The sequence below is a fragment of the Suricata suricatta genome, chromosome 13, assembly GCF_006229205.1.
Source record: "Suricata suricatta isolate VVHF042 chromosome 13, meerkat_22Aug2017_6uvM2_HiC, whole genome shotgun sequence".
Classification (NCBI taxonomy): Eukaryota; Metazoa; Chordata; class Mammalia; order Carnivora; family Herpestidae; genus Suricata; species Suricata suricatta.
Window position 1 is genome coordinate 49,113,190 of NC_043712.1, and position 25,926 is coordinate 49,139,115.

Consider the following 25,926-nt stretch of genomic DNA (forward strand, 5'->3'; position numbering starts at 1 on the left):
GCCATTTGGCTTTTTCTATATGGCAATGGAATGTCACTAAAAAAATTCCTAGCAGAAGACTGTCATGGTCAAAGTGTCTCAGATTGACTGATGGCATATAGAGCAGTGGTTCTCAATCATGGTGCTATAACACACCAGTGTGATATAACTCCTTGTGAGGTGTACAAAGTAACATAGCCAGCACCAAAGATGATGATGAGCATGTTTAAAAAATAGAGAAGATTCAGGATGGCTGTGCACTGAATACATGTTTCCAAAGCCAACTAAACACAAACCAACAAGGTATTACAGCTAAATTGATAGAAATGAATGAATCATTCACAAAAGACCAGAGATAAAAACCAAAGAATTAAGTATTAAGTGGGAGAACTGAAATAAGGAAGGTCCCCTAAGCCAAATCTAGAATTAGATTTTTGTTTCATTTGTACTTGTTTCTGAAATGAAAATTTTGACACATATAATCTGGACGGCATACTAGCCATCTCCAGACCTGTAGAATGTGTAAATACTGGCTACTTGCCATTTGTCAGGCAAATGCCCTACAGAAGACAAAGGAGGTTGCATTTTTATCTGGCAAATTACAATTCATGTCATTTCCCCCCTAGGAATACAAGCATATGCATGAAGTTAGTGGTAGCCAAGTGCAAGGAAGAGTTTCTTCCTTCAAAGGCCAGTGTTCTTTCCCAGAAAGGCTGTTATGTCTTCCTTTGAATGAAGCATTGTATACTCCATCTGTTTTCTTTCATATGAAGAAAGACTGTAAACTGGGTGTTGAAGGATTAGAGACTTCAGCCCTGTCCTCTAGTAAATCCAAATAGAAAAGACTGTATGAGTACACAGTGGGTCCCCTTGTCCTACAAAGAACTGCCAAGGAACCAGAGGGATGGTCAACAGCTGGTGTCTTAACTAATTGGTATCCTAAGACAACAATTAACTTGGAGTCCCCCAACTTACCTGTGACTGCCATATGGCATAAACAATGACTTCCTTTCCTTTAACAAGTGGTCAATATTGGCTGATTTTATAACAAAGCTTACCTAAAGAAGTAGTATTCTAGGAAATCACATACAAAGAATAGTCTATTGTTTCCTCTAGGTTTAGAAAGATGCCTAAAAGTGATCAAGGATTCTTAAAATAGACCCTATGCACCACATGCCTATCAGGGGTTTCCTCTGGAGGAAAGAATCACCGGTAGGTCTCACTTTTTGTGTTCTTTATATCTTCTTATGTTTGAAGAGATTTCACAATTACTGTGTATTAGGTATAAAGATGAAACTTTTTAAAGGCCTTAATAAAGTGTACTCAGTAGGTCATTGGATGAACGTCAAAGAGCTGTTTACTATTAGTTTCCTGATCTGAAAAAAGGACTTAAATCTGACTCAATCCCAAAGGCCTCTCCCTAATGGAAGGAAGTAGAAAAAGTTTTCAAAATAAATTTGTGTCTTAATAGGCCTAGAAGATGGAAATGGAAGAATAATAGACTTTTTGGAAATCCACCATATTAAATGGGGACACTGGGCATGGGGGTGGTGGTGGTGGCAATAAACCAAAAAATCATGTATAGGGCGGTAATGGAGGAGGGCACTTGTGGGGAAGAGCACTGGGTGTTATATGGAAACCAATTTGACAATAAACTATTCAAAAAAGAAGAAAATAAAAAGCAGTCGGTGGTAACATGAAGAAAAAAAAGAAGGGCTCTGAAAACTGAAGAAAAAGAATCACAGGCCACTGCCATTATTCTGCATCATGTGTGGCTACTAAAAAAAGGTTGGTGTTTCACTGAGTTTCATTATTAGCACCTATAACCATAAAAGAACATATCAATAAGATATAAGGTCAGCATTTTCAGGGCATGTGGGGCAGTATTCTTGGTCTAGTCATTCATGTTTTCATTCAATAAAGATTTTTTTCCAGAACTATGTACCTAACGGAGACACAAGTTAATAATATGGGGGACTTAATACAGTAGTGGAAGTTGATTTGGGTTGATTCCTTGTCTTGTTTTAGGGTTGGCATTAGTTTGTGGTGTAGTTTGAGGTCATGGATTCATTCTAGTTAAAGCTAACCAGTATAAATATACTGGAATCAGAAGACCCGGGATCTGCACCAGGCTTTATGATCTTGGGCAAGACCATATCTAGACCACATGGGCATGGCTGTGTTCCAATAAAACTTTATTTATAATAACTGGCTATGAGACACCCCTGGCTTTGGACTGCAGTTTGCTAACCACTGTTTTTTTTTTTTTTTTTTTTTAAACAGTAGTTCTTAGAGTTTGGGAAAATTTTTAAAAGTCTGGAATTTACTTGATTTCTAATCTTTTATTTTGGTAAGTAATTACTTTTTAAAATTTTGTATATTTTGAGAGACAGACCGCATGAGTGAGGGCATGGCAGAGAGAGAGGGAGACAGAGAATCCCAAGCAGGCTCTGCGCTGTCAGCTCAGAGCCCAATGCCAGGCTGAAATTCACGAACCATGAGATCATGACCTGAACCAAAATCAAGAACCAGACCAACACTGACCGTAACCAACTGAGCCACCCAGGTGCCTGGGTAAGTTATTACATTTAAAAGAAAAACAACATGAAAATTCATTGCCTAGGACCCTTACCTCCTCGAATTTTAAACAGTAAAAGACTAGAAAGGGTATACATTCAGAACAAATTTAGCTTTATGGAAAACCTACCACATTGTCCTTGTTTAAAATTTTTTCTTCTTAGCTTGGTGAAAACTTTGTTGTGAATATACTCAGTTTAACAGATGGGTCTTGAATTGCTGTTGGATGACACTGGTGTGAAACCATAGGAAGAGCACAGTATTTATAATGAAAACATCAGAATTTGAATTAGGTTGAGGAAGTACTAAGAAGGGAAGGAGGAGGATGCTCCCCTATGACCCAGCAATAGCACTGCTAGGGATTTACCCAAGGGATACAGAAGTGCTGATGCATAGGGGCACATGTCCCTCAATGTTCATAGCGGCACTGTCAACAATAGCCAAATTATGGAAAGAGCCTAAATGTCCATCACCTGATAAGTGGATCAGGAAGATGTGGTGTATATATATATATATATACACAATGGACTATTACATGGCAATGAGAAAGAATGAAATATGACCATTTGTAGCAAAGTGGATGGACTTTGAGGGTGTCATGCTAAGTGAAATAAGTCAGACATAGAAGGACAGATACCATATGTTTGCATTCATAGGTCTAACAGGAGAACAGGAGAAACCTAATAGAGGGCGATGGGGAGGGGAAGAAGGAAAGAGAGTTGGGGGGAGAGAGAGAGAGAGAGATGCAAAACCTGAGAGACAACTGAATACTGAAAATGAACTGAGGGTTGAAGGGGAAGGGGGAGGGGTAAGGAGGTGGTGGTAATGGAGGAGGGCACTTGTGGGGAAGAGCATTGGATGTTATATGGAAACCAATTTGGCAATAAACTATTAAAAAAAAAAGAAGGGAGGGAGGAACATTCCTTTAATGGGACAGAACTCCTTGAAGAGAGTGTTCTCTGTCCCAAATCAGAGCTGTACACACCAACTCCAAAATTGAGTAATCCCAGAACTCACTGGCTGCCATTGTGCAGGGTACCAGACTGGGGGGCAGTTGAAGCGGTTACAAGCTTGCACTGTGCTGGGCTTGGGCTGATGACACAGCTCATCGGATAGGATTACAGTCTCATTCATCTCTCTGGAAAGTAAGTGGGAGCAGAAGACATCTCTGGTCTGCAGGCCAACCCCACAGGTGAGACTGCATGGACTCCACTTGCCAATTTCCCACCTGGGAAGAAATCAGAGGGGATGAGGACACTCTTAGTATCTGTGCAGAGAATGTCATGATGCCAAGTGTTGCTGATCGAGTAAAAATACATACCTGAGAATGTGGGAAGTTCCAGCACAAGATTGGCTAAGAATTCTCTCCCAAGCCTAGAACCCATCCTCTCCTACATGCTATAGGATTTTTTTAGAATAAACAAGTGGGTGATAAAATGGAACATCTATTTTTTTCCATAAAATCACCAAGAATGGTTATAACTATGTCTAGTTTGATAAAATATACAAACTTCATCAAAATAAGGGGGGTATGATAGATATGACATAGGTTTGAGCACAGAAAGGCTTTTGATACTACATCTTGTAAAGTAGGTCTAGAAGAAGCCTTTCTGCTAATCTGTCTAGTCCCCATTCTTAGCAAGACCAAAAAATTTATGCTTGTTTTTCTTTGGCTTCAAAGTGAAAGGTTGTTGGCTCTAGCTTCCTTCAAGCTTCCATCACAGCATAGAAATGTCTCTGTCTTATGTACAAATATCATCACCACCTTGGACTGGAGAATGTAATAAAAATGAAGGTTGCTAAATAGATCAGTCTTCTTGAGGAGAAATAAGTGGAGAGAATGGCTCATTATCTGGAACTAGAAGTCAAATATACACAGAGGAGTTGAGTGCATAATTGGCTATTCCAAACAGCCAAGTCTTGAGAAGGAAATTTACAGTGAGCTGAGGGCCTATAAAAACAATCCCATTCCATTTCCCTGTTGATGCAGCCTCCAAAATGGGAATGATAAGGAAAACGCTAAGTTGCCTGGGCTTGGAGTAGGAAGTGTTCTTTAATGATCGGTTTTGGAAAGTTCTATTTACAATGTGAGGCATAAAAATTCTACAACCAGGAGTTAGCCAAGAAAAGCATGATATGTAGGTCCTACAGTAGCGAGGCCCTCCTAGCTTTTGCAGATAGCCTAGAAAATTAGCTGAAAAATCTTTAGCCTTAATGTTTGTCGTCAGAAGGCAAAACTGAGTGCACATTCTCTTAATCTCCTTCTGCTATGCTGATATATAACTACCTTACCAGCTTCTACTTCCACTACCTCCTTTCATCTATCCTGTTTTTAGGTCTTGCATGTAGCAAAGAACTTCATTATTTTCAGCTCATGCCCCTGGTTCTCTAATTCTGTCTTTACTCAAGCTGTTACTCTGAATTTGGAATAGTTTTTGTCCTTTCCTGGTCCATCCTTTAAAATGTCTTCCATTTCTATGTATCCAAATTTGATCCATGTTTAAAGGATTGTGTCCATACCCACTCCAGACACTGACAATTTTCCTAATTATATTACAGTTATTCTATCTAAATGTTAAGAGACCTATTGGAGTAGACACCTCCTTTAAAATTTTTTTAAAATAATTTTTTTTGAGACAGAAAGAGACAGATCATGAGCATAGGAAGGGCAGAGAGATAGGAGACACAGAATCCGAAGTAGGCTCCAGGCTCTGAGCTGTTAGCACAGAGCCTCATGTGGGGCTTGAACTCGTCAACTGTGAGATCATGACCTGAGCCAAATTTGGACACTCAACCGACCGACCCACCCAGGTACCCCTAGAGTATACACCTCTTGAAGGCAAGCTCCATGTGTCAGTTTTGTATCACTTACAGTGTTCATTTTAGCCCCTTCTAGATAGTTAATGTACATGGTTAGTAATTCCGTGATAAATGAATAAATAGAAGGGACATATCCATAGTGGGCACTTTACACTCATTATCTCATTTAATTATCTCCAGGACAACATGAAACAGGCTCTACTGATTTTCCCCATTTTATAATTGAGGAATTCTGAAAATCTAAGAGGTTGACTTGCCCCAAACCCATAATTAGTAAGTAGTAAATCCAGGATTCAAACTTGGGTGTGTCTGCCTCCGAAGCCTTTGTCCATTCTATTGTACCATGCTGTTTCCAGGGAATACTTCAAAACCTGTCCTATAAACATTCACAAAATTTTAAGTGAATGGAAGAGAAGCTGGATTGAATATGTATTTCCTTTAGATCCTTGTGTGAATTTCTATAAACTTATTTTTAGATTTCTAGTTTGGCTTAATTCCTAGCTTTAAAATGTTGTGTTTTAAAATATATCCACACATTCTTTGCTGCCTCTCCCTTCTAAAGATGAAGCCTTGAGTCTGGGTTGAATTTACTGGCTCACTTGTACAGAATAAGATTAAGCAGAAGTGATGCTATGTGACCTCTAAGGCGAAATCATAAAAAGCCTACAGTTTCCATCTGGCTCTCTCTCTCTCTTTGCTCACTTTGGGGGAAGTTGGCTGTCATGTCATGAGGACTGTCAGACAGTCTTCAGGAAAGTCCACATGTAAAGAAAGTGCCAGTAACGTGAGTGAGTTACCTTACCTGCAGACCTGCTGGACTGAGTCTAGCCTTCAGATGATTACAAACTCATGAGAGACCTTGAACTGCCTTTCCAAGCTTCTCCCAAATTTCTCACTCATTAAATGGTGAGAGATAATAAACATTTATTTTTGTTGTCAGCACTAGGATTTAAAGAAATTTGTTGTGCAATGATAGACAACTAATACAAGTATATACTCTCCCCTCCAAACATGCATAGGTTCATCAAAAGACATATATGAGAATATTCAAAGTGGCATTATTCAAAATAGGTCTACTGGGAAACAATTCAAATGTCTATCAATAGCTGAGTGGACAAAAGTGATATATTTATACAAGAACATAGAACAGTGAGAATAAACTTCAACAACGAGCAACATTGATGTATCTCACAAACATAAAACTGAGTAAAGAAAGGCACAAAAGCAAAAGCTCATACTGTGCTCTCATTTATACAAAGTCCAAAACACAGAATGAATCTATGATGTTAAAGTTAGGATGGTGGTTACCCTTGGTGGGCAATAACCAAAATAGGGGACTTGGAGGGAAGGGAATCTGGGATGTTATCTTGATCTGGGTGCTATATCTGGATCCACTTTGTGAAAAATCACAGATACACATGTAGGATTTGTGTACTTTTTGCCATGTTTGTTATGCTTCAAAAAAGGAAGTTTTCCAGGGCACCTGGGTGGCTTCATTGGTTAAGCATCTGATTTCAGCTCAAGTCATGATCTCACAGTTTGTGGGTTCAAGTCCTGCATTGGACTCTCTGCTGTCAGAGCAAAGCATGCTTTGGACCCTCTGTCTGTGCCTCTCTCTCTCTCTCTCTCAAAAATAAACATCAAACAATGGTGTTCCCCCCACTTTTTAGTAAAATGCTAAAATGTTGTGTGTATAAAACAAATTCCAACAACCATGTTCAGTGCTGATGACCACAATGTGTGTGTTTCACAAAGGAGCTGCCTATACAGTGAATGCTGTCCAAGGCTAAGATCTGTCATAGTTTGGGTGTGCACTTTTAGTGCCCCCACTCCTGCCTCCACCTCTGGCAGAAATTCAGTCACTAGGACCTTGAAGCAGGGGCATTTTGGCAGCTATGAGGCCACTTCAAGACCGTTGGTTGAATTCACAAAACAGACCTATCTGCCTACCTGCGATAGAAGTGCATTATGTTCTCAAGTGAGGAGGTCAGCAGAAGCTATCTGTATATTAAGTACTTTGCTGATTCTGGGTTGAAAGTATTTGAATCAACTTAGGCCAAAAGCAAGGTAGGGTGGAGAAGGAAAAACAGAGATTCTCCTACTCAGAGGATGAAGGCATTAGTGCTTTTTCCTTCACTTTGCCTGGTTGACTTTTACATCTTTGTGCCTTCATTGGCAAGGTTAACTTCCTCAGCAATGGAGCCTTCATGTAGGTAAAATTCACCTACTATAAAGTCTCACTAATACCTCCCTCTTTGGAAATTATCAACACTTAGAAAAATTTATTGTGGTAAGAACAGGATAACCGCTTAATAAAATTTTAAGCATACAATATAGTATTGTTGACTATAGATACAATGTTGAACAGATCTCTAGAACTGACTCATCTTGCTTAACTGAAACTTTATGTCTATTGACGAGTAACTCCTCCTTTCCCCCCTCATCCAGCCTCTGGGAACCACAATCCATTTTTTTGATTCTATAAATTTGACTGTTTAAGGTATCACATGCAGGTAGAATCATGCAGTATTGTTCTTGTGTAACTGGCTTGTTTCACGTAGCATTATGTTTTTGAGGTTCATCCATATTGTCACACATTGCAGACTTTCCTTCTTTTTAAAGGCTGAATAGTATTTCGTTGTATGTATAAGCCACATTTTCTTTATCCATTCATCTGCTAAAGGACATTTAGATTGTTTCCACATGTTGGCTATTGTGAATAGTGCTGCAGTGAACATAGGGGTGCTAATATCTTGTTGAGATCCTGACTTTAGTTCTCTTAGATAAATACCCAAAAATGGGATTGCTAGATTATGTGGTAATTCTATTTTTAATTTTTTTCAGGAACCACTATACTGTCATCCATAGTGACTATACCATTTTGCATTCCCACTCAACAGCACACAAGAGTTCCAATTTCTCCCCATCGTTGTCAACACTGTGGTCCTTTGTTTTATCGATGATAGCCATCCAGACAGGTATGAGGTGATATCTCATTGTGGTTTTGACTTGCATTTTCTGATGCTTAGGGATGTTGAGCATTTTTCATATACTGTTGGCCATTGTATATTTTCATATACTGTTGGCCATAGGAGATTATGTTTTATATATGATGGAGATATATGGGTTGCAATTTTTCTGTTGAATGTTTTCTTTGTTGTGCTCAATGCCCCTATAATCTGACTACTCTGCTACATGTTACCTTGATGAGAGTGTGGGCCAATGTCTATTTTGGTTTAGCACTTGTTTTAGGTCGAATTGTATATTGGACTCCTAACCCCTCGTAACTCAGAATGTGACCTTATTTGGAAGTAGGGGGGATTACAGATATACTCACTTAAGATAAAATCATACTGCAGTAGGGTGGGCTCTTAGTCCAGTGTGAATGGTGTTCTCATAAGAAAGGAGAGAATGTCTCAGGGAGAATGTCATGTAACGACAGAGACAGAAATTGCAGCGATGCTTCTACAAGCCAAGGATTGTCAAAGATTGCCAGCAGACAACAGAAGCTAGAAGAGGCAGGGATAGATTCACCTCACAGATTTTAGATGGAGCATGGCTGAGTCAACACCTTCATTTCTGCCTCCAGAACTGTGAGAGAATACATTTCTATTGTTTTATGTCTCCCTGTTTGTGGTATCGTGTTATGGCAGCCCTAGGACACCAATATGTCACTGTTATCACTGTACCTAGTGTGGTGCCTAGAACATAGATGTTCAATAAGTAGGAAGTGACACAAACTGAGTAGAGCCCCAGTGAACTGTGTGTGAAGCTTTGGTTTAGTCACTTGGGTGGTCAACAATTTCAGCTCTGTCCACTGAAAAACTATCAGCAGCCATTTCAAAGTCCCCAAAGCCTTGAACACAACAAACTTTTCTTCAGTGTGGTGCAAACTGTTGGGTGACACACTGGATGTCAATTGACATGTTGCCCTTATAGGTTGCATCCCACTTAGTGTAAATATTTATACATTTCACTGTAGTAGTGTTAGCCTGTTGGATTATGGCATTTCCCCCCCCCCCCGAATTTACTAGGGGTCATAATACATAATTTAAGTTATAGTAACCCTAACATATTTCTGAAGTCCAAAAAAAAATCCGAATTCCAAACACATCTGCACCGATGGTTTTGGCTAAAGGATCCTGACTCTATAAGGATAAACATGATCACTGTGGTTTCTTTCAGCTTCTAGGCTTCAGGTGTTTAGCTTCATGGTTAGGCCCTCGGCCAAAGTGTTATTGAGAACTCTGGTTTCTCTAGCATTCTCTTTCCGTATTGCTTTTTTCTCTCTCTGGCCTTCTTCTCCATATTCCTGCACTTTTTGTCAAAACCTGCTTGAAGGGAAAGACTTAGGAACTGACAGATCATAGCTGATGCTCTATAGCTTCAGGCTGGACACTGTCCAGCTCTTGAGTAACTGACTCCTGACCATGAGTAGCCAGGAAACAGAGAGCTACCTTCCACCCCTCAGGGCTGGGATTAGTCTTCTTGCCCTCTGCCCAACATCAGATGTACTTGGTTTGGCCTGTGTTTATAATTGGATTTTAAAGTTTAGCCTTGGTTTCCCAATTCCTGCTTTGTTTCCCTCATGTGCTGGAGTTCTGCCCAACACCTGGCCTACCACATTCTGATCCTGTCACTCTGCCTGGATCTGGCCAGCCTTCTGCCTTAGCCTAGGCAGAGACCCTTAGCCATGGCCATAAGCTATTATGGGACAGCAATCTGGCTGACCTCACACATTATTGCCAATAACAATAGTAATTCTAACATTTATACAGAGCTTCAATAAGTCACGGACTGTGCTAGTTGTTTTCAATGTACTCGCTCTTATAATCTTCTCCACAGCCCTGTGAGGTAGGTATTATTTTATGCATTTTAGCACCAAGGAGCTGAGGTCTAGAGAACATAAATGATTAATCAGTCATGGCTTAGAATGCCTGATGCCGGGTCTCACACAGATGTCAATGCCACATGCATCGCATCCATGTTTACCATGACGTGGACACATGGGCGCTGAGAATGGGGCTGTTCCTATCACAGAGGCCAGCACTATGGATTTATAAGCTTCAACTTTGCATCATCCCAGCCTCCTTCACAGAGGTCCTGGCAGGACTCAGGGCAAAGCTTACCCAAGATGTGTGATACATATAAAAAGTCACTTATTACTCACATTGACCCTATGGATAAGGTACTGTAAGCTACCCCATTTTACAGGGTGACATAAGAGGCTTTGAAAGGTCAAGTACCTTTCCCAAAGTAACACAGCTAGTAAACAAGAAAATCAGGACTCAAACCCAGGTAATCTTGGTTTCCCACTGGATCTGCATACCTAAATATTATATTGTACTGCCTCTTAGGGTGAGAATGATGAATACAGCAATTCAAAGTGGATCCAAAATACAAATTCCAGGATTCCTGGTGCTTACAACTTCAGAAATGACAAATGACAAAGTGACAGATCTATTATCAAAAAATAGAAAACAACATGCTGATGTTACCCAAGATTATGAATACACTTAGAGTTGTTATTTCAGTAGAGCAGCAGTGGTACTTGGCAGCAAATGGGCAAAGGGTGAGGGTTGTCCCCCCAAGGGTGTGTTTGTTTTTTGTAAAGATGGCAGTCAGATATGGGCCATCAGATATGGGCAATCAAGGGTCCATGGTGGTTGGCATTTGTAAGCAGCTTGTGTTTCTATTAGCTATATAAAAGGAGGGATTTTTGCCTTCTTTTGGACAAGAGCTCATTATTTGAGCTGCTAACATTTTTCTCCTCTACTCTCTCAGAGAAGGTAATGGCCATTGCCTCCAGCAACTCATTTTTGGTTGCTGGTATGAATGCACATAATTTCTAAAGGTAGACTCTCCCCTACCACAATCTGTGTCCTAAGAGCCTTCTCTTACCCTGATTTTTGCAGCAAAGCAGGGCTTATTTCTTTATTAAAAACTTAAAGATGCAGTTATTGAGAGGTAAACCACCATTGTACATTTCAATTATTTGTTAGAAGCATTCTTTAAACTTGTGTGTAATCCTCCAACTTGACATTTCTATACACCATTTCTATACTATGATATTTTAAAAGTCTCCCAAAGATATCTGTTTCCTTTAGAATGTCTCTGAGGTCAGGAGATAGAAAGCAATCAAGCAATAATAAATCAGACACCTGGAGCATGGCCAGCTCTAGAAAGCCTAAGAGAGGGCAAAGAAACCTTTTTTTCCCCTCAACTGGAATACTGTCTAGGACCCTGTGTTCCCTTAAGGTTTTTGAACTATTACTGATGGCTCCTAGTTTATCCCTATATCTCCCAGTTTCCAATTTAGCCACAGCTCAATGCTTCTAAAATGTGAATCTGGTCACTTTACCGTCTCTGCTTAAAAAGACACCACTAGAATCTGAGCTGAGCTTTCAGTGGGGTGGAGACCAGTCTATCTAGGGCTCAGTTTTGGTTCAGTGCACCAGGTGGGGGTGAGGGGGCTCTATGTGGGTGGACTTAAAATTTTTAACTGGCTCCCTCCCTGCCCCCCAACTTCTTCCCTTCTTTCCCTTTGTAGGGACTCGATTTTAGCCTGAGGCTTGGTGAGGAGTGGTCCACTAGCATGTGACAGGGCTCAGTGCTGGACCAGGCTATCTGGAGATCATACATACAGGGAAGATTGAACAAATACATAAATACATGGAGGTGAGTGGGATCCAGATTTCTTCCTGTCAAAACAAGGAGTTACAGATACGGAAAGTGGGAAGACTAGAATAAACTTTATAGAATCAGATTGCTATTGAATACAGTGTGAACTCATAGTTTTTAACAGATGGACAGGTACCTAGATAGACAGAGTCATATCAACCGATAAAAATGAATGCATATAAATATGCATATGTGCATACAATATTTCCTAGATCTCTCTGCTGAGAAGCCTAGAAACAATGACATTTTAGTAAAATTAAGTACATCAAGTGTCCAGATTTTGGATTCTAAATAGTATTCTCTACTAAGGAATCAGTTCCGGTAGAAATGGCTCTGGAGCAGAGGCAGTGAAAGTAAAAAACAAGAGTGGGACATCCCGTTATGCCAGAAAACTGGGAAGTGCTCAAAGAATGAGGGAGCAAATGTCAAAAGGATACAGAAGCCAGTTTGAAGGGGCTCCCACTGGCCGTGTCTGGGATGATTTGACAGTAATGGGTTTTAATCCTTTTAGTAAAATAGAAATTTATAAGTAAATAAATGAAAGCTCTACCTTGCAGAATGCCTATTAAAAATCTAAATTATTAATAACAAAATAAGGTTAATAATCTAGAAGATAGAATTTATAAAGTCATCATTTGTCAACCATAATAATAATTGATATAGGCAAGAGCCATGAAAGAATACCAATGCTGGTAGGTAAAAGGTTGATGAGGAATTTACTTAGTTTCAGATTATCTTCCCATAAAAATACTTATTTGCTACCAACAATAAATGCAATGTACTTATTAATTTTACAGTGGAAAACCTGGATGAGTTAACATCATCAGCAATGAATGGGACACGACATTATTCGTTGTATCCTGATACAATGCGCTAAAAAGGATATAGCATACTTCAGCCAAAAATTCATGAATCATTAACAAACACTGAGCAAACTCAAAGAGAGTGACATTTTACAAAGCAAAATGTCTCTATAGTCTTCAAAACTACCTAGACTATGAAAGAGAAGAACAGGCTGCCCCAGTCTTGTCTAAAAAGAAATGACAACCCAGTGTAACAGGTAACCCTGGTGTGGATCTTGCACCTAAAAAGGAGATTGTTGGGACAGCTGGCAAAAGCTGAATGGAGTCTGTGAATGAGATGGTGACAATGAATTAGTGTCATTTCTTGGTTTTGATAATTATACTGTGGTTTTTTATGAGAGCATCCTTGTACGTAGGTAGTAACACTGAACGATTAAAATGCAATGGTATGTCCCCTGAAATTATTCTCAAGTGCCTCCCACATGTTAATGACTATGGAATTGAGGAAATTGGCATGAGAGCTCTGTGTAGGGTTTTTGTAATTAAAAAAAAATTATTTCAAAATAAAAGTTATAGAAAACATCCATTGGCTCCCTGTTACCTACAAGCCAGGGTTCAATTCCTTGGCTGGCCTATAGTGTGCTTCACAAAGAAGCTTGAAAATACCGTTCTGGTTTAATCCCAGGTCACCCCCACACTCAGCCTTGCTGAGTACCCATCTTCTCTGGCTGGTAAACTCTTCTGACCCTCAGGCTGTATTCTAAACATCGTCTGCCTCTGAATACTTTTCCGATATCCTTCTCATGAGGCAGACTTTCCTTTCCCTCTGTAGCATACTACTGTCTCGTACCTCCTAATGGCATTTTTTTCTTCCCTCAGACTCCTCTTCATTACACTGTAGGTATGTGTCTATGTGTCTGTCTCTCTCACTAGACTCTGCATTCTGCAAAGGCAGCAGTGGCTGTGAACTGTTACTTTTAGTACCTTCAGAACTTACTTAGTGGCTGGGATGTTGTAGATGCTCAGGGTGGCAGTGTGGCATAATACAGAAGGTCTTGGGCTCTGGAAATGGATTATCCATGAAGGAACTGTATTCTGCCACCTCTAATTGCCCAGCCTTGGGGAAGTACTCATATTAAAATGTACTCATTTTAACAATGTACTCATATTTAAAATGACTATAATAGTGATACCCACTTCAAAGGGTTGTTATGAGGTTTAAATGAGAACATCTATGAAAAGAGCTTCGCATAGCAGCATCGATTAAGGGCTCTATAAATATTAGCTTACAAGAACTGACTGCTCAGTAAGTGTTTGTTAAATGCAAGGATGATTATTCTAAGGATGGAGATTAAATGAGCAGAGTGATAAGTCCTCCTGGAGTTAATCAGGAGTCAGATAAAGTAGCCATATATTATGGAGACTGAGTGAAAAGGTGCCTGTGACCTGCCCGCATTAGCTTCTCACTCAAACATTCATTGCTCAGCACTAGGACAGATATGGAAGTGGGAAACATGCTCATGACCTTCAGCATGCTTTCAGCAGAGGTGGAGAGAACTGAAAAATGCTCAAGAGACACAGCAATGTTAGGTTACAGCAATGAGCTAATTGCTAAACGATCTGGCTGAACCATGAGTACTGCAGAGTTTCAGAAGACCGGCAGCATGGAACTCATGACCATTTAATGTTTATACGGCTGACGGCAATTCAAAGTCTGTTCATCTATGTTATCTTGCTGGATCCTCCTCCCTCGAAGTACCATAGGCAGGCATTCCCATCTCCATTTCATAGATAAACAAGCGGAGGCTCAAAGAAACAAATGAATTTCCCAAAGCTGGTAAGGAAACTCAGATTACTCCTTCTGCCCTGCAAGTCCCTAAGGGCAGAGGAAGGAATCGTGATGGGCAAGCTAGATAGGATTGGAAAAACAGTTACATGCATAGCAGATGGATTTGCTACCTTCACATACAACCTCTGTATTTTAGAAAACCCCTTAAAGTGGCCTAGGAAAAGATAAATGAAAGATCAGAGGAGGTGTTAGACAATAGAGGGTAAAAATATGTTTGAAGGCCAAAAATTAACCCAAAGCATATGTGATCAATAGCACCATGAGAACCGGAGCTCTCTGAAAGGGGAGCTTGCACAGATCAGCAAACAGGAGGTACAACCATGCTTCCCTTGGAAGTCAGCTGGTTTGGCATGAGATTTTGGCTCCATAAAAATATTTATAGTCAGGATTACCAAACACCTGAGACAGCAAAGCACTCACTTCCACTGGAAAACGGTGTGGTCAAAATGACTATTTTAGCCAGGAGCATTTGCCTTACCTTCCAAATCATTTCTTAAAAAAAAAATAAAGATTATCAACATTGCAAATAACTCTTGTCAAGGCTTCTTTGCTTTTTGTTTTTAATTAATGAACAGTGCTTAAAAAATGGCATTTGGAGTAACATATAGATTTATGACCTCATTACTAGCATGCCATTTGCTTTAAACCTACCTACTTCTATTATGGAAAAAAAAAAAATAAACCTACCTACTTCATGTAGCATATCAAACTGCAAATGGACCAAAACTAGGCCCAATTGTACAGAGTGTCTTTCCTCCTACACCTCCAACACTTCTCTATGGTATTCCACTGTCCAAGAAATGCGCATGTGCCTGATTTAAATAAAACATCTAAATTCGACTTCACGTTTCCTGATTACCCTGTCATCTAGGTGACGGCACATCACAATGAGATAGAATTTTGCTGGCTGTTATAACTCACATATGAGCTTCCTGAAAAATGGGTTGGAAGGGTAGGTAATCTGAAAAATCACTTCTGCCCTGGGGAGTCTGAGACTTTAGTTGGCTTGTTTAGAATTCCAGGTGGAAATATTCTACTAAAAATAGTTGCAGGGTTTTTCTCCTTGTGGTCAGATTGGAGAAGGATTTACTTAGATCATACACAAAATGTCATTTTGTTGGTTTTATTTTTCTTCCTCTATCCATCTTTTGGTTTTTATTATTTTTTATCACATATCTTAACTGGCCAGCATCCTGACACTGAAGGTCTTCTACCAGATGAACTCTTCATTTTCCAGATTACCTGCTTCAAACAGAGTGAGCTGCTGCCAAGCTTACCCATGTGTTGGCTTCCCAATATGCCACTTTCCTTTTTCACATATGTGAATTTGCTCCCAACGTCTGCCTGGAATGCTGTCCATGTTCCTACCTCAAGGTCTGATTCAAGTCCTTCTTTGGGGAAGCTTTCTGTCACCATTCCAACCCATATCAACTGAATCCTTTTTGCAACCCTATCTGAGGTAGTCATTTGGCCCTGTTTGCAATATACGATGCTAGTATTGTAAGTGTTATAGGACCACTAAGAAGGTAAAGCATCTTATTGGATGTAATTCTATGTTTTCCTCTAGTCATTATCCCAAGTAGAATATAAGGCATTTGAGATTTGGGATCAAGTATTTGGGGTTAAGGAATAGTTTGGCACCCATCAAATCAGGCCATAAAGACCCCTGTCTGTTTGTTGATTTACAGGTGGCATTCCTCACTAAAACTCCCCAAGCCTAAGATTTTTCTCTTTATTACAGGTCAATAATGTTTTTTTCAAAAACATATATTGAAGTTCTAATTCCCAGTACCTCAGAATGTGACTTTATTTAGAAATCAAGTATTTATAGAGGAAATCAAGTCAAAATGAGGTCATTAGGGTAGGTCTTAATCCAATATGACTGGTGTCCTTATAAAATGGGGAAACTGATCACAGAGACAGACAAAGAAAATGACCATGTGAAGACAGAGGGAATACATCTACCAGCCAATGAACACAAAAAGGCTGCTGACAAAGCACCTCAAAGTTAGAAAGAGGCAAGGAAGGATCCTTCCCCTACAGAATTCTGAGGGAGGGGGAGAGAAAGAGAGAATGGCCCTGCCAACATTTTGATTTTAGTCTTCTAGCCTAAAACTAGAACTATGAGAGAATAAGTTTCTGTCCTTCTAAGATACCCAGCTTGCGGTACTTTGTTACAGTAGTCCAGTAAACTAATGGGTCAGTTCTTTTGAGTGGTTTTCATCTATTTATTTGTATAGTAAACAGAAACCTTTGCGAGGATTTATATTCATGGAGTTTCTCTGCAAGTGAAATGCCTGAGAATGTCCGTTCTTTGTGTCAGGACCCGTAGACTGTTCTGTTATCTCCAGGGAGATTCTGTCTCCTCTTTCCTTTCATCATACTTGTTTGGTCAGCTTCATAGAGTTAATTTTTTCTTCCACCCACATATTTGGCCATTAATATATGTATGTGTGCCCACAACTGTGTATTCATTTGGGCAATGTACTGTGTACTAAATATCATGCTGAATAATGGGGACACAGACCCATAAAAAGTTCTTGATCTTAAGGACTTTCTGAGACAACTACAAGACAGTTATACGTGAAATTCATTTATGTATTCATTCAACTAGTGTTTGTGAAGCACTTTTTGTGGCCAGATTCTAAAACAGAGTGGTAAATGAGACAGACACAGACTGAATTTCAGTGGGGCTCATGGGAGTGAAACAGATAAACATGAGGAGTTAGGGAAGCACAAAAATATAGACTGAGAGTCAAGAGGGAAGACATAGAGTCATGGAAGGCTTCCTGGAGATGGTGATATCTGGGCTGAGGCTCAAAGAGTAAGAGCTGATCAGGCAAAGGCAGAAGTACAGAGAAGGTATTCTATGCAGAATGAGGTGTGGGAAAGTATGATGCATTTTGGGAACTCCTATTTGTCGGCCTCCATGCTTGGGGTTGGAAAGGAGTAGAAAGCTTAGGGAGTCCTTGGAAAACTCTGGTTCTCACTTCTGTTTTCCTTGATATAATTATGGGGGTGGGTAACAGAGCCTGGGAAACAGAGGCACTGTGGCCAGCCAAAGCCCCAGTGACTGAAGTCCACTACAATTCAAACTCACTGCTCCTGGGTCACTGCTGAATGGCATGTGCTTCATTGTGAGGACCAGATGCCCAGCCTGCTCCCTTCCCATTCATTTAAGGAGTGCTAGGCTTTGGTAAGAATTCCAACAGGCCCATGGCACAGGGTGACACAGTGCTTTAGGCAGGCCCTCCATCATATTTAACCAGATCATAAATTTAATTCAAACCTGGCTTGGCAGAGCAAAACAACAGATAGAGCCATTTTCCCCTGGAGGGATCTCCCTGACTCTGTCTCCAGAGTTTGATGTATAGAGAATCAGGAGAGGAAGCACCCAGCTATGGATGCAGGATGTGATTAATTCCATTAGTGCAGGGATACACGCATGTGCGAGCTCATGCACACGTTCCATCCATAGGACATGGAGAACAGCAGCACACGCAGTCTCTAGCCCTGAAGGCTGTTTACTTGAGGAGTAAGTCAGGTCTTTCACAAATGTTTTCATATGGGACCACACAAAAATGACCTAAAATTATTTTGCAAGTTAGGTTCGAAGATCTCTTCAAGTAGAATGTATGTTTCACTCTTTGATGTTTTGTTATCTCAGGGTGAGTTAAGGGATTATTATCAGGCTAAAGTCTGAATAAATTGAAATCCTCATATTAGGATTTATATTGGCTCATTAAACCCCTCATTTGTTTTTGATTATCCACAATGCTCATTTATTGTAAGCACTTTCATCCCTGGAACACTATTTTTAAACACATTTGGATCTGAATAGCTCGGACAAATTGCCCTAAATCCCTGACTTATGTTTATCAAGGAGGAGGTACACGAGCATGGTGCCAAACAACCAGACTGATCCCAACTTTGGATTCTAGCAGACTAGGGTTGGGATATACTTTCATCTGTGGCTTATAACTTTTGCAAGTTACCTATTTTGAATGTTAACTTCTTTCTCTGTAAAACGGGGCAACAATGACAAAAATGGCTTCCAGGACTTATGGGATGCTTGTTATGTACTGGGTACTGTTGTACAAACTTCACATGCTCTAACTCATTTAATCCTCATGGCCATCTGAGACATAGGTACTGTAATTTTACATATATATAAGTGTTCTCCTTCTAGAATTCTTAACTGTATTCTTATCTGTTAGCCTGTAACCTGCACAGGGAGTGGGAGCAAAATACCACCTGGCAGCTTCCATTACTATTATTGTTGTCGTTGTTATAGAATTATTTCTCATACACAAGAGAAGCCAATAGGAAGAATGGGCCTTCTGGGTTCCTTTTTGGCCTCTTTGTCGCTCCTTGGAATTATTGCTATTACCATCTCCAAATTAGAGGAACTCTTTTGCTCCTCAGTTTTGCTTGCTTTATCCCACACTTAGAATAATTAACGGTTTAGCTTCATGCAGCATTTCCCAGGCCACAGAGACTTCCTAGCTGTCCTCTGATCCTTGGACACTTTCATCCATTTTTTTTTTCAGTAAGGAAAAGAAAATTAGTGGGGCATCAGAAACTAAATTCCAAATAGGAACACTAGAATCCATGACTTCCAAGAAACCTCTGAGAGAGTTTTTATCTTCAAGCCACATGGAGGTCAAATGAATTCCTAATTCTTGATTATTATTCATTCATACTTAATTAGAAAAATCTTCATTCTTTATGAATGCAACTGTTTTCTTCCTTTTTCTTTCATATCCCACTTGACCCTTTACCTTCTACTCTTCACTCTCAAAAAGTAAGGAATGCTTTTCTTATTCATATATATCTTTGGAAAGGATAACAGATTTTTACCTGAGGGATACCTGAGTATCTTCTTAGCTGTACCTAAAATACTCAATTCATTTCTATAGTGTTAATGATATATAAAGAAAAGAAATTCTTTCAGTTGTTTGGAAAAAATTCTTCTTATTCTAGTTAAGAGTATATTATGTCCATGTTGGTCCTCTATTTTATCATTAAAATAATCTGTCCATCTCTTAGTATATCTTTAGCATGAAAATTCTTATGTGGAATCTATTTTTCAATAACCAGGCACTCACATAATTGCCTTACATATATCCACTCATCAGTCTGCACAGAAACTGCAAGGGAGGTATTATTTCATCCTCATCAATAAGCTAAGGGAATGAGGATAGAGAGGGGTAAAATGACTTGCTCAAGGACAAACAATTGATAAGTAGCACAGCCAGGATTTGAACATGGGAAGTCTGGCTCTAGATCTAAATTCTGATTTACAATGCCAATTTCTGGAGTCCACTTGTTTATGAGAAGTATTGAGTTGTAAGTTGGGAAACATTATTTTTCAGGCTTTTACTTTGAGCTCTGCCAGCCATGGCTATTTAGACAAGTCACTTAATACATTTGGCCTCACTTTTTTCACAGATAAAAATGAGGAAATTGGGCCAAGTTACAGTCTGGGATTCTGTAACCCCACTTCTGAAGGGAGACTCATTTTTCAGATTTTAGATTCTAGACAAGTTTGCCAGCCAAATTCCCTGCCATTTGGTGACTCTTTAGAGTGTAGATCATAAAGCTCTATGAACTTTTGGCACTGATAATAGTGGTAATAAAGCAGACTGGAAAATGATGAGAATTTTATGTCCACCAAGTTCCTCATGTAACCATGATCTTTCAGTCACTAAAAGTGAAAGAACCTAGCTTCCAATAAGCAACTGGCAAAATTGTTGGCCACAACAAACATGGATTCCCAATGCTACTCGAGGACTGTGGACTTGTGGTGAAGTCTCTTGACCGGTCATTACTACCTGCCATGAGCATGCAGATCTGGAGTGGAAGCCCAAGCCACACTTTATCTTTTCAATTGATTTTTCATGTAGAGAGAGTTCTGTGTGAACAAATAGATACCTTTGATGCCCAGAAAACCCATCCATTTCACACACTGGTTTGTCTCTATAGGAGATTTCAAGGCTCTCAAATGTGATTAAGTGGCAAACAATTAAACCATTATGGAAATTGCCTCAGTGTTGGCTTAGGCTTATACTTAGAGTTCACTTATGCTCAGAGAGACAATGGAAAGGGAGCTTTACACACTTGAGTATGAAAAGATGCAGCGAGATATCATATATCATAGCCAAGTATATAAGGTTTCAACACACTACCTTTCCATCTGTCAAGAGAAAGGAATACAATCCATAGGCCTCCTTTCTAGACCTAGACAGACACACAGCTGCAGCAAGACTATATATAGTGAAAAGCAGTCTACCTCTTGCCAACCCCTTGTTCTGCAGAACTACCCTCCTGGAGGAGTTAAGTATGCAAGGGTGAGCTGGAAAACAACACTTTTCTTTTCTAGATCAAGGGAAGGTCAATCCAGCCCACATGTGGTTTCACTTCACTCCACCATGGGTCAGTTATTTTGTCAACCTCCATTAAATTAAAGTACATGACAGTGCCCATTTTCACATAAGGTGTTTCTAGGTGTGCCTGGGAGGTGCCTTCAGAAGGCCCATAGAACTGCCTAACAGGTAACCTAGAATAAAGAGGAGAGAAGTGGAAGCTCTCCCCAGTTGCAAGTAAATGGCCTACCATTAGTGCAAAAAAAAAAAAAGCCACAAAATCAAGCTTGACAGTGGGGTGCATCTTGTGAGGAAGATCTGGCTCCATTATTAGCCTCTCCCCCACATTATAATTCTGGCATCATTTTCCTCCCAAAAAGAGCATTGATAAATGGTATCTGTCTACTTGTGGTGAATTTTACATTAATAAATACATTGCTTATAACAGTTTCCTTCTGTGAGTTTCCATGGCTTAGAAAAGCCTAAAATTGTACACGCTCTGGGCATTGCAGTCTTTGATTTTGCTGGATTGCTAGTCTAAGGAAGGAGTTGAGGCAGGAAAAGTCTGGAGGGGTGGGAAGCAGACCACCCACATAGATTTTTTTAATTCCAGGAAATTTCCCTGGTAAATGCATCAGTGATGCATACGCTTTGGTTTCTATCATTAGGAACTATAATTCAGCTTCTCAAAGAGCATCCTGGAAATATTCAGCAACGATCTACACAGCCTTCCCACATAGGCTTTTGATACTATAAAGCAAAAACCCATGTTTGGCATGTGGCATTTTACCAAGTCCAGAGCACAAATTTCCTGTTTGTTTACTCCTGAAATTGCAAAATAATTCAAGGGTCAGTTCCCAAACAGAGCTTTCCCTGTAATGCTGCTGTCTCTGTGTGTGAAGCAAATCTTCTAGGGCATTGCTGCAATAAGAAAATATTTGGAGGACTGATTTGATGGCAGGGCCCTGAAAACTAAACCCTTTGCTCTATCTCACATGGCAATAGATGGATCAGTGTCTTAAAAGAAAAAATAACAGAGAGTAATAATTCAGTATCTTACATTTACACAAAACCAAGTTTCACAAAACTCAGAGAACTTTGCAAAACTATCTAGTCCAGGAGTTTCTAACCTTGAATTTACAGCTGAGGGAAATGGCAGAGACTGTTTGAGTCAAGTGGTCCTTCTATTTTCCATAGCTCCCAATCACTGCCTGAAGATCTAACACAAACACAAGGCCTTATGTTCTAGGTATTCTTTCTTTTGTTTAATTTTTTAATGTTTATTTATTATTTTTGAGAGAGAGCCAGAATATGAGCTGGGGAGGGGCAGAAAGAGACACACACAATCCAAAGCGGGCTCCAGGCTCCAAGCTATCAGCACAAAGCCCAATGAGGGGCTCCAACTCACAAACTGTGAGATCATGACCTGAGCTGAAGTTGGACACTTGACCAACTGAGCCACCCAGGTGCCCCTTTATGTCTTATTTCGAATCTCCTGAGCCATTAGAGCTGTCTGAGGGCAGCACAGTACCTTGGAGAGACATGGAACTTACAGATAATCAGGTTTCAAGTTCCAGTATTACCCATAGGGTCAGAGATTCAATAAAGCTGATAGTAAATTAACCAGGCTTATTTTAAACAGTTGGCATTATTTCTACCATATAATGTGGTTATAGGACATAAATCTATCAGCTCCCTGGTAACAAATGGAGAGCAACCAGAGATACTCTTATAATACAGAGGAATCAAGCATTTTTAGACTGATCTGGAAGACTAAAAGGGGATGGAAGGCAGGGCGCAAAACTGTCCCAAGGGCCTTTGAAATACCTGAATTAGGACCTTAGAGGAATATCTAAGTAGTATACCAATTATATGTTAAGTTTAAAAAATGTATGTATATATGCATATATTTAAAGATCATGAGCAGGGGAGGGGCAGAGAGAGAAAGAGAGAGAGAGAGAGAGAGAGATAGAGAGAGAGAGAGAATTTCGAGTAGACTTTGCACATGAACCGTGGGATCATGAGCTGAGTTGAAATCAAGAGTCAGATGGTTAACCAACTGAGCCACTCAGGCACCCCTCAACTACATGTTTAAATAGAATTTTAGGAAAAAACATTTTAATACCTATAAGAACAAGAGACACAGCTCAGTAGCCACCTTTCCTGGGTCCTGTTCCCTGATCTGAATTATGTAACTCCTATCAGAGTTCCCAGAAAATAGCCATTTAATCTCTACCATGGCCATAGAGATGCACTGTAATGATCTGTTTGTGCAGTGGCGTCCAATAAATGTTAGTGCCTAGCCCCAGGGTCCACTTCTCAGATGTGTTTGTTTCTTCAGACCCTACAACATAGCAAGAATTTAATAAATGTTTGCTGAACTGAGTTGGATTTTTTCTTAACCAGCAGACAGTGCTCACTTCTCAGGGTCTAGCGCTCATAGAACTAGGTATAATCAGGTATTCTTGGCTTCACTAGGCAGCCCCTTTCCTCTGTAACAGAGCATGTCTCTCTTTCCTTCGGAAAAAAAAGGTGAGAGCCCCAGTTCCCTAAAGTGAGCACATATCACCCACATCCTCCAACCCAGGCACAACTTCTTACAGAGATATTAAAACACACACACACACACACACACACACACACACACACACACACACACACCATAGCTAACACCTGTTACTATTCCCTGAGTATACTTAATATGTGGTGAATGCTATGATAAGCACTTAATATACATATCCTCGTAACAATTACCTAATAGTTAAAGATGAAGAAACTGAAATTCTGAAAAGTTAAACCATTTGCCAAGGCCAGTGAGAAAGTATGTTATATGAACTGATATTACCCCAGATTTTACACTCTCAAGCCCATGCTTTTAAGGCTTCATGAAGGACAGGGAGCTCAGGCACACACTTTAGTAAGAATTAGCCTAGGTAATTTTGTTTTCCTAATTCTTAGTTGAGTTGAACTGAATAAATGGTGGGAGGGTGGGAGAAAAAGGGCTGAAAGTATTGGGGCTCTGCACAAGTGGTAGAGAAGGGTCATCTGGGAATTTGGGTAGGCAGAGAACAAGGTAATTAGAATTAAGTTTCTGGGGGAGAGAGAAAAGAGGTATGAGGAGAGTCAGAGAAGGCAGTGGCATCAAGAAGCATCAGGGAGTTAGGGACCCATGGTCACATTGGGGAAACTGGGGAAAGAGAATTAAGTGTGTGTGTGTGTGTGTGTGTGTGTGTGTGTGTGTGTGTAAGAGAATAATGGTATTGGTAATTTACAACATGAACAGGCCATCAGCTAAGTGTAAACTAAACCAGCAGGTGTTAGTAGTGGCAGAACAAAGATGCAAGGTTCCAAGAGAGTCACCAGTGGCTTCCAGATTCATGAGCCCAGGCTGCGTCTCTCTGGAGGACTTAGTATTTCTTTATTAGTCACTTTAAGTGTATTCAGTTTCTCTTTTAGCCTGGTTCATTTCCTATATGTTGGCTTTTTCCTGAGAAATGTGTGCTGTAAATGAATTCTTCACAGCCCCTTAAGCATTAGATTTTACCCTTGGCAACTGAGAGTATGAGTTGAAGGTTATTTGCTGGAGATAAAGAAGAGTCTGTGAACTTGTCTGTGACCTTCACTAGGTTATAAACTTCTCTGGGACTAGAGGGCTGGTTCTTTTCACTGTGGTAATTCCTCTGTCTAGAGTAGGATAAAGGACAGATAAATGGATGGAGGGAGGCATGGTTAAAAGGATGGAATGGTTAAAGGGATGAACCACAAGTTCTTTAGTAATGGCTTTGGAATTAAACATATCTTACTCAAAATCTGAACCTGCCAACCAGATAGTTACATGATCCCTCTAAAGACCCATTTTCCTCAGGTGTAAAGGTAGGGTAGGAATAGTAAATTCTCATAAAATCATGGGGAAAATTAAACAAAATAATGTATATAAAGTGTGAACACAGCGTATAGTGTCTTGTAAGCTCCCCCAAACAGAAGCTTTTAGGGAAATCCTACATTGCTCGAAGACGGCCCGTGAAGGCTGGCAAGGATGCAGGGATAAGATGTCCTATACCTTGTCTGTATCCTGGGTTGGATTTTACTTCTTTGCTTTACTCTATTTTTTTAATTTTATTGATTGATCGATTGATTGAGAGAATGAGAGGGGGAGAGGCAGACAGAGAGGGAGATAGAGAATTCCAAGCAGGTTCTGTGCTGTCAGCACAGAGCCCAACGTAGGGCTTGATCCCATGAACTGGGAGATCATGACCTGAGCCAAAATCAACCATTAACTAATTGAGCCACCCAGGCCCCCTGACTCTTTTTTTCATTTCCTTCCTTCTTCCTTTTCCTCCTTTCTCCCCCAAGTATTTGAAGAGACAACTGGCTAGGAAAAACATTATTTATATATAAATAACAATAATTACATAAATACTTATATTTCTTCCTGATTTACCACAGGCTTTCTGACCGTTAGGACACAGCTGCTCACTTCAGGACTCACACTTCCCTTGCCCATGGGCCTTACCTTTTTCAATCATATCATACAGGGTATTAACATTTTAAGAACATTTGGACTCTATCTCCCCGGTTTCCACTTCATCATCTCATTATTGTTCTCAGAAAAAACATACCTCACGGGATTAGGTGTTACCATTACATGCAATGTCCCAACAATCACTCCTTTCATGGGCTTGGTGGGATCCATGAGAACCAGCAGTTCTGCCTCCTGTTCCAGAGACACCTGAGAAACCTGGCAGGAGCTGTACAGAAAGCTGGCTTGAAGCTAGGCTCTATATATGCCCGCCCCTTTGCTTTGCTCCTCCACTAGATGGTTTAGAAAATTTAAAATAAGCTGTAATGCTCT

At 40.0% G+C, this 25,926-nt stretch overlaps 1 protein-coding gene across 1 annotated transcript in view; it reads right to left on the reverse strand.

Moving 5' to 3' along the window:
• ADAMTSL1 (ADAMTS like 1) overlaps nucleotides 1-25,926 on the reverse strand; it is an 877,850-nt gene that overhangs the window by 139,485 nt on the left and 712,439 nt on the right. The window contains exon 16 of the mRNA XM_029920116.1: nucleotides 3,574-3,784. Coding sequence (XP_029775976.1) covers nucleotides 3,574-3,784 — 211 coding nt within the window. The remainder of the gene's footprint in view (nucleotides 1-3,573; nucleotides 3,785-25,926) is intronic.